The sequence below is a fragment of the Gastrolobium bilobum genome, unplaced genomic scaffold (assembly GCF_033153095.1).
Source record: "Gastrolobium bilobum isolate Gb01-03AN ecotype WA unplaced genomic scaffold, APGP_CSIRO_Gbil_v1 utg52110, whole genome shotgun sequence".
NCBI classification, from domain to species: Eukaryota; Viridiplantae; Streptophyta; class Magnoliopsida; order Fabales; family Fabaceae; genus Gastrolobium; species Gastrolobium bilobum.
In genome coordinates this window covers 49238-59028 of record NW_026896614.1, presented here as the reverse complement: position 1 = coordinate 59028, position 9791 = coordinate 49238, and the positions used below count along the sequence as shown (strand labels likewise).

The 9791-nt window shown below is 34.0% G+C and overlaps 1 protein-coding gene across 1 annotated transcript; it reads right to left on the bottom strand.

Annotated features, from left to right (window-relative positions):
• Positions 1–8723: 8723 nt before the first annotated feature.
• LOC133300973 (uncharacterized) lies at positions 8724–9568 on the bottom strand. Its single transcript, XM_061500560.1, has 2 exons — positions 9342–9568; positions 8724–9242 (listed from the first exon to the last, which is right to left on the bottom strand). The coding sequence occupies exons 1-2, from the start codon at positions 9369–9371 to the stop codon at positions 8784–8786; spliced, it is 489 nt and encodes a 162-aa protein (XP_061356544.1). The 5' UTR covers positions 9372–9568; the 3' UTR covers positions 8724–8783.
• Between the last annotated feature and the right edge of the window lie 223 nt (positions 9569–9791).

Below are 9791 nucleotides of genomic sequence, written 5' to 3'. Positions count from 1 at the left end.
GGTGGGTGTTGTTACCATGTGATGCGGGGTCATTGGTTCAATTCATTTAATCAATCTTTTGCAAATGCAAGGGTAAGACTGCCTATTATAGACCCATACAATGAATCTAACCCTTCCTTGGACCTTTTTCATAACCGGAGTTTTATTGCACCGGTTGCCTTACGGTTTGTTATATATGAGCATGTATGTTATCGCAATTCTTAACCCTTGGTTTTTCGATCAATAGTTAAACTCTGTACTTTTCTCTTTAAAGTGCTCTTCCCACTTTTGCGGAGTCAAATCCTTAGATATAATTTGCACACTGGACCTTTTTTGGTTGCAAACAAATTGGCCTTTTATTGTTAAGGATAGAAGAATTATTTCTATCAAAACCAAAATATTGCTCCATCTTCCAATCAATGTTACAAACGACAAAAATATTGTAATTGTTAGACTTGGAATATTGAGAAATTTTCATTTTTTGTGGATTTTGTTTGGGTGACCATTTTGTCGCTCTGTAACATGTTCAAATCAGTATGCTTTTAGATAATGATTATGCTGAATGGTTTTCGAATCATTACACCGAAGCACATGTTTATCATACCTAAAATACAGATGTACTATTTTGAAAATAAAAATAAGAGTAAATACCTTTCTTACTCCCTGAAAATATCCACGAAGTCCTTTTCAGTCCCTAGCAATAAAAAAAGGGACAAATTGGTCCCTGAAATAACAAAAAAGAAGCCACGTTCATCCTTCCGTTAATTCCCACCTAACGGCCCAACTAACGGTGCACAGTTGGCACGTTAGTTTGCTGACGCGGCTTGGATGTGTGACACCGTGGAAGACAAGACGACAACTTTTTGGTCCCTGTCAAAACCACGAGGGCCATTTTGGTCCCTGTCAAAACCACGAGAGCCATTTTGGTCCCTGTCAAAATGCACGAGGACGTTTTTAGACCTTGACAAAAAGCACGGGGCCTTTATTGGTCCCTAACCAGAGAAAAATAGGCACATGACTTCATTCCTTTTCTATGCAGTCCAATTTTGCAAAACAGAAGTGCACTACATCAGAAACAGGAGTGCAATCCATTTGTTCATCACAAAGTAATTAAACTAAATTTCATCACAAAGTAAAATACTCCTTCTTGGCATTTTATTTCAATGAAGTTTGTGTTTCTAACTGAAGTTTCGACCTTATTCACGATTATTCATTTCTTTTTCAATGCTAATTAAGCTTCCCACTTTGTTAAAAGGGATTCTTGGCTCTTGCAAACAACTTTTACGATCCCTAGAATACTATGAACTGCTTTAATTCTCTTAGTATGTATAAGACATAGCGTTATGCGATTTACGAACAATATCTTCAGTAGTGTAGCATTACAATTATACTATTTATTTTTCTATAAAAGATAATTGCATGATTGTTGATATTTAAATATAGAAAAAAATCAGAGAAGAAGCCAGGTAAATGATTGTTGATAATTGCAATGCATGGCAGTTGACTGGACTGCAGCAGTTAGTAGTTCTTAGCCACATGAAGGCAACTTGAGAGGAAGCAACCCGCCTCCATCAAATCCACAACAAGCAAATGAGTTGTTGAGTAATGAAACAATGAATGCAACAACCAGTGGCACACGAAGCAGATTATTGGCCTTCATGAGCACACCTGGTTTTAGGCCACCAAGGCCTACCTCAAGAAAATGACCTGCTGTTGTATATGACCTGGGAGTAGTGCATGAGCCAACTGATAAGAGTTTATTATTATGTGACTGACTTTTTTTGAAAATTCTGGCCATTATGTATTTGGAGGCCTTATTATGTCAATGTTTTTTTTGTAAATTCTGGCCATATTGTATTAGAGGCCTTTCTTTTAATTCCTGGCAGTTGACTTTATTTTGTAATGCACTACTGTGCATCCATGTCTTCAAATATAATGATACTCAAATCATGTTCCAGCTATTATGTTTCACAGGGTTGATGAATGTTTAAGTTTACCATTTTTGATATTTTTTAACTAATATACGTAGTTGTAGTTCTTGTACATCCATATCTTCTGGTTTAACAAATTGGACTGCATACAAATCCAATTTAATGTCATGTTCCTGTTTTGCAAAATTGGATTGCACTCCTGTTTCTGATGTAATGCGCTTCTGTTTTGCAAAATTGTTGCATAGAAAACCAATGAAGTCATGTGCCTATTTTTCTCTGGTTAGGGACCAATAAGGGCTCCCGTGCTTTTTGTCAGGGACTAAAAACGTCCTCGTGCATTTTGACATGGACCAAAATGGCCCTCGTGGTTTTGACAGGGACCAAAACGTCGTCGTCTCGTCTTCCACGGTGTCCCACATCCAAGCCGCGTCAGCAAACTAACGTGCCAACAGTGCACCGTTAGTTGGGCCGTTAAGTGAGAGTTAACGGAAGGATGAACGTGACCTCTTTTTTGTTATTTCAGGGACCAATTTGTCCTTTTTTATTGCTAGGGATTGAAAAGGGCTTCTTGGATATTGCCAGGGGCTAAAAAATGTATTTACTCTAAAAATAAAAAATGAAGATAAACTTGTGGGATATTTTATATATTATATTTTAAACCTGCCGAAGGTCCCTGAAAATCTGTGCAACTAATCTGTCATGACATGGCTGGCTCTTTAATCCATTTACCTTCACAATTGGGACACGTGGAAACTGTGAACCCATTGTTTGTGCCATGATATTGTGGATCGTTGATTGTCTTATGAAAGGTATGGTTCTGCTTCTGTATTCGCTGAAGTTGATGGTGTTGTAAACTTTAATAGTAATGTCCAAATTCTCATCTTTTATTCTCTAATCCTGTGTGTCCTAAGAAGTGTTCCAGTAAATATGATCAGTCTGTAGACTTCTTTTCTGCTAAATATAGTTTAGCATACCAAGCACTGACCATTAAAAATTCACAAGCCTGTTATATTTTATTATTTATAATAAGTTAAATTTGACCTAATATAGACTAGATCGTAGGTCCCTGTAGACTGGCCTATCCCACTTACACCTCTACCCAAGGATATCCCCAGCCCTTTGTGATGTGGTTAATCCCTTTTGTAGATTAAAGCGGTAAGGGTTTCTTCAGTGACCCCAAGATGCATTTAATAGGAATTGAACTCTATGCTCTTTAGACCTCATATGCACGGACACGTTAATTTTTTTAAAATTTGCGTGTCGGACACGTGTTCGACACGGACACGTTTCGATACGCTTGGACACGCGTCCGACACACGGTCGACATTTGGGGACACGCGGTCAACTCTTCGACACGTTCCGACACGCAGTCAATATTTGAGGACACGCGGTCAACATTTGGGGACACGCTCAGACATGTTTTTTTTTTTTTTTTTTAAATCTTAATTTTATTTTGTTAACTAAATATAAAAAAATTAATTTATAAATTAATTTTTTTCTATTATAAAATTTGACATTAAAAATTAACAAAGTACGAAAAATTATTTGTATTTATATTTATGTTATGAAATTTAAATATTTGATTGGTTATACGACTTATTATGGACTCTTATATGTATTAAATATAAATTATATTATATATATTAAAATTTTTATTTAATATCAAAACGTGTCCCAACGTGTCCAAATATGACATTTTTTAGAATTTACGTGTCGGCGTGTCCCGTGTCCGTGTCCGTGCATCATAACTATAGACACATGAGCCCGACTCTGGAGCGCTACCAACTGAGCTACACCCCGAGGTTAAACTTGACTGTACTTTATGAGCGGATAAGGGTTAGAATGAAAATTTATGTTTTTACCATAATATTAAAAAATATAATATATAGTAGGGAATAATTATTTTATGGAATAATATTATATTTACCACCAATTAAATTTATTACCTTTATAATTAAATTAATATTTGTTAGATCAATTTTATTTTAGATCTAATTGTCTAATTGCTGACAATCAATTTTTATAATTTTAAATTCTTTACTCTTCATCCTCTCTTTTCTTCTCTACTCTCTCTAGGTTTACAAATTCCCTTTTGCGTAAAAAAATAAAAAAAATAAAACACTGCTATGAAATGCTACGAAATCACAAACCCTTTTAAATGGAAAGGCTATGATCAAATTATCATTGAATTAAAAAATAAAAAAAAATACGTTTTGAATCAATAATTTTTTAAATTTAAAATAAAAAAGTGGGTTCTGGGTTTGAATCAGTTAGGTTTGAATCAATAACTGATTCAAACCTGGATCTATGCGTCACGACAATTTTTTTGTTATTTTTGAAAATATGCTTGAAATTTTAGTTTTGCAGGTTTTTTTTTTAAAAAAAAAAAAACTAATAGTGCAATTGTTTGAAAACGGGTTGAGAAAAAGTTAAATTTCATAAAAAAATTGAAATATACATGTTATGATAATTTTATTACATTCCATTTATACCATTCAATTTCACCAATCATTATATATACAAATATAGTCTTCGAGCGGAACCACCTGGAAATTTATGCATCTTTCTGAATATCAAAATAGTAATTTTCTCATCAATGAATTAATTGGATTTCAATGTGGAACATTCGTGTGGCCAAGATATTTAAGGAGATTAAATTTTTGTTCTTCTTGAGAACCAAAAATAGTGTCATGCCAAGTGGTTCAACGATAGTTAGTGTATTTACCTTTGCTGAAAACATCTGTCGGTCTTATAGTATGTTCAATTTTACTTAAATTACAAGAAAAAAACTGTTTTTAAGAAAATTCTCTTACAAAGATTTAATTATAAAATATTATAATTGTAAAATAAAACATACATGTAAAATAAGAAAACATGCACATAAATTAAGGAAAAGGAAATTATCCGTTGTTTTGTGGTAGGACCGTTACAAATTATTCCAACCGCATAATGCATCAATTCATTTTATTATAAGAAATTGTTACAAATAAGCCTCTTTAGGACTTGAAATATAAAAATTATAAAAAAATCAATTCAACCCAAAAATTTAACTTATTATGATTCTAAACTTCTATAACATATTGAAAATGTTGAATTAGCAAAAATTTATATTTAATATATCATCATCCATATTCAGACTAATTGTAAATAGTCAGCAAAGTTCACCATAATAAAAAAAACCCACAAATGCAATTAAATTCTAGAGTAAATATCCTTTTTCATCCCTGACAAATTCCACGAAGTCCTTTTTGGTCCATAGCAATTAAAAAGGGACATCGTGGTCCTTGAAATTGTGAAAAACAAGCCACTTACTCCTTCTGTTAATGATGTGTACCGTTAAGTTGCTGAGACACAGTGAAAAAAGCTACCTGGACAAAAAACGACATCGTTTGATACCTTTTGATTTTTTTTTAGTTCTTCTTCTTCAACTTCATTTTGATGAAGCGTACAGATCAAACTCCTTTCTGAGAGCTGCATGTTGAGGGAACTCACTCCACCACCCACCGGAGTCTTCAACCCCCCTTTCACGCACACCTTTTTCTACGAGGTAATCTATTCATAACTGCGCAATGTCTCTCCCTCTTTATATGTCATCATCATTGTTCAAACTTATCATGTGGGTCACAATTTTTGTTTTCTCTATAGATGATGGGTATGAAATTCCTAGTATGGTTACGGATTTGACTGGTAGAAATACAGTCCCACAAGAATAGGTGGCTGTTGGACCACAAAAAATTCTCAGAAAAAAAAATCATATCAAATTTGTTGTAGAACACAGATGTGATAGCCACCACAAGCAACTTCTTCTGAGTGTGGAAGTTCACTAATCAAGGATGGTTTTGTTGCATTGCTCATCCCTTTCAAGAGCTGAATACTTTTATTGAAGAAAATATTAGTCATTACAAATTACAATTAGTAGACAATGGAGTTAAAAAAAAAAAACTAATCGCTACCAATTGAACATACCAATTTGTCAATCCCTCTTTCGCCAAAAATGAAAACAGAACCATTTTCTGCAACGTTTGCAAAAGGAAGAGTAAAAACCAAGGGTTAATTCCCGAAGAAGAGTACAATCAAGGATTGGAACGAGAAAGTAGAAAAAGATAAAAGAAAAAAATAAATTCAGGTACCATCAGTACAAGCTGAATTTAGCAACCCAGCAGCTACGTATTGAACCTAAACATATTTCAAGAATGTAGCCAAAACAACAGGGATGATAGTTAAATCATAAATGTTTGAAGCCAATATATCTAAAATTAGAAACACGAAGGCATTAAATTCAGCTTCACACCTTGATTCCCTCAAGATCTTCTATCAGCCTTGGGGTATACTCACTGCATGATTTTTAAAGTACATCAATATAGATAAACATATATTGAATATTATGTTAAGTTGCATGGAATCCTAGTCAAAGCAGCTTATTTGGATACTGAGACTTTCTCTGGTATATTAAATATAGACAACATGCTTGCTTAGTTGGGGTATCTCTCCGCGTAGGACTCTTTCATATGCATCTCTCCACTTTCACTGCTCAACTTCTACTTTAAAGGCTATCCTAGGTGAAGTTCTATCTTCTCTCTCAACTTGATACCCTCAAATTGCTTTGCTGACATAGTAATGAAAAGCAAGCAAACAAGCAAGCCAATGGAAGGCGGGTGTTTGACAAGTTTTGTTCTTGTGAATGGAAACTTTGCAAAACATAATGGGTTCAGTTCAGTTTAGTAGATTCTTCTTTTTGTAATTCTTTCTGACGAGTGTTGGTTGCATTTCCATTATAGAAAAAAGGAGTGAAGATTGGAGATGCTGCCATTATTAGATAAATTTCTTCCCTTTTATGCTAATCAGTGTTAAGGATTGTGACATATGGGATGGAAGTTGGGGTATCTTCCATCCGTGTTCCCTTTAGTTACCTCTTTTTTGCCCAGGACTTTAGTTGGATTGAATGTTTTGAAGTTGGCAGAGTCTAACATTTGTTTCTTGTTTCCAAATATTTTGGTTTGTTGTTAAATTCATCAGTTTACATGTATTCACGGAAAGGTTATGCTTGAGTGTGTGAGTCACATGTTTTGAAAGTTTTGAAATGTGGCAGAGGCATGTATTTGTTTGTTGTTTCCACAAATTTTTAACTGTGGCTAAGTTTGTTCATTTATGTGTAGTTAGGAGGAAAAAGGGTATTTTCTTTACTATTATTCTACCTACATTTCTTCAACTTGTAATTGTTATAACTTAATGGCTCATGCCAACTTCAGAAGAATTTTATTGTGAGTCAAAAGTGAGGATGAAGGAAAGGCACAGAGAACTATATTGAAAGAAACATGTAGAATGGTTATATTCTTTGTTTATAATTTCTTTGCAATTGTTGTACTCTTCTCCAGATAATCTCTTACAATGTGCATTTTCTCATCGGTAATATACCCAGCAATGGCGGCGGAGTTTTGTAGAGGGTGGTGGTGAACTGTAATGAACAAGGATGGTGGTGGTGGATCCATATCAGAGAGAACTTGCATTGGAGAGTGGAGAAGAAGAACGAAAAAAAAGTCAAAAGGTATCAAACGACGTCGTTTTTGGTTCAGGTGACTTTTTCCATGATGACTCAACAACTTAACGGTACACATGAGTAACGTTAGTAACGATGTTAGAGTCCCATTAACAGAAAGACTAACGTGACTTGTTTTTTACAATTTTAAGGACCACGATGTCCCTTTTTAATTGTTGGGAACCAAAATGGGCTTCGTGAAATTTGTCAGGGATGAAAAAAGGTATTTACTCAAAGATTTAACTGAAAAAGCATGTTGCGTTAATGCGTTTCTTGCTATTGGTGTTTAAATTGTACTGACACGTTGCTGCACCTCAAAACACCCTAACGTACAACTTTTTACTGCTACGTTGAACTTGAAAGACAATTGTACCCTCGTTGCTCTTTAAGGGCATGTTTGGTGCACCAGATAGGATAAGGCCTGATTGTATAAGACCTGATTAAATTTTAATACTATCCAATGTTTGGCATAACATTGTATAAGATAATGTATTGTATAAAATAATATTATCCAGTGTTTGGTAATACACTGTATAATACTATATAGGATAATTTTCTTTTTTGACAAAAATACCCTTTAATACAAAATTTATATAACTCTTTTAAATATGTCCAAAAAATAAAATATTTTTTAAAAAAGTAAAAATCTTCAATCTTTTTTTGAAAAAAATCATAACTAATACATTTTGTAAATTTCTTCAACCAACTTCTTAATAAAAGGAATATAATATTGGTTCTTATTTGGAAGTTCTAAATGTATGTCATTTACTACAACAAATGGAGTGAGTTTTTTGTTATATATAATCCATTCCTGCAGAAGAGGAAATATGTATATATTAGAATAAGTTTAGCTCTTGTAGGATCTTATTTGCGTTTTTTGTTTTTTTATGTTTGATTAAGTTCTAGTGGATTTTAAGTACTGCATCATCTTTTTTTTTGGTTACAGCTGCATCATCTTTCCTTTTCAAAGGTTCTATGACACCAAATGCACAGAACAGACAATCATGGAATAATATTATACATGTAATCCATTTGGATGTCTACTACGAAGTGACATGGTTTTCTTCATGTTAGGTTTCTGTACTATAATTATTTGTCCTGATGAGGCAACTTTGGCTGTGATTTAGAAAAATCATTATAAGCCTTCAAACAATGTCACAGGAAATATTACTAGCTATAAGACTATGTACCCACATGCCAATCTCACTCAATCCATATACTGTTAGCAGAACCAGTACCCTAACCAACAAAATGGCAAGAGAAATACAATTACCAGCCTTATTGCGTTCTCTTGATGTGAGGTCTTCCAATTTCATCAATTCATCCGCAATACCCCTTTAATCATCATAAAAGTCTTTCACAACCTTCACACCTTCAGCCATTACCTTAACACTTTCAGCCATAGCACCCATCCTATCAGCAGATTTTCCAACAACTTCTACAAGCTCCTTCACACCTTCACCCATCATAGTAGCTAGTGCATCTTCTCCTCTTGATCTCTTTCTTACTCGTCGACCTTCAGAGTTAGTATCTTTTGCCTTGTTCTTATTTTGATTCACAAACATTGATTGAGTGACATCTTGGATATCATCATCACTAAATAAATTAGCTTCTCCCTCTAGAAGAACCGCAATACCATTGTTTCCATGAGTTTCTTCTTCTTCGTCCAAGTCCTCAAGTACATCAGCAGGAGCTTCAACATTTTTTCCAGTAGCACGATCCTTTCCAAAGATGATCATCAATCGATTAAAGTGAGGAAACACCTTGGTCCTATAGTTCTTCAAGGTTGTGTCTTTCTTTACATATAAAACAAATATAATAGGCACATTATAGTTAATTAAAGTATAAAAAAAATAAAGAACATGTTCTACAATTGATTAAAAAAATTAGAGAACCTTAGCTTGGATGTAAGCATTCCACATCATCACTATCAACTAGAATCTTCTTGTTAACATCATCCCATCCAAAACCACTTGTGTTCAATATGTCATATATGTTACTATACTCCAATTTTAGCCTCATCATGATCGACTCAATATGCGGCTTCACCTTTATGCCTGCTTCTGGAAACTTGGCCTCCAACTTTTGTTCTAACCATTTAAAAGTACCATTTTTGAATTGCTCTGCATCTGCCTTTTTGTTCAAGGCAACTGCTTCCTCTAAGAAATCTAACAGTTTATTAAACTCTTCGTCACTCCAAGCCCTACGTTCTCCTTTAACTTTGTTGACTTGTTGAGTACTTTCAGATGCCATACCTATCAAATATATTAACATATAATACAATTTTACAAATAAATAAAACTCAATAATACAGAAACCAATTTATCAGAGAGACTATAGGCATA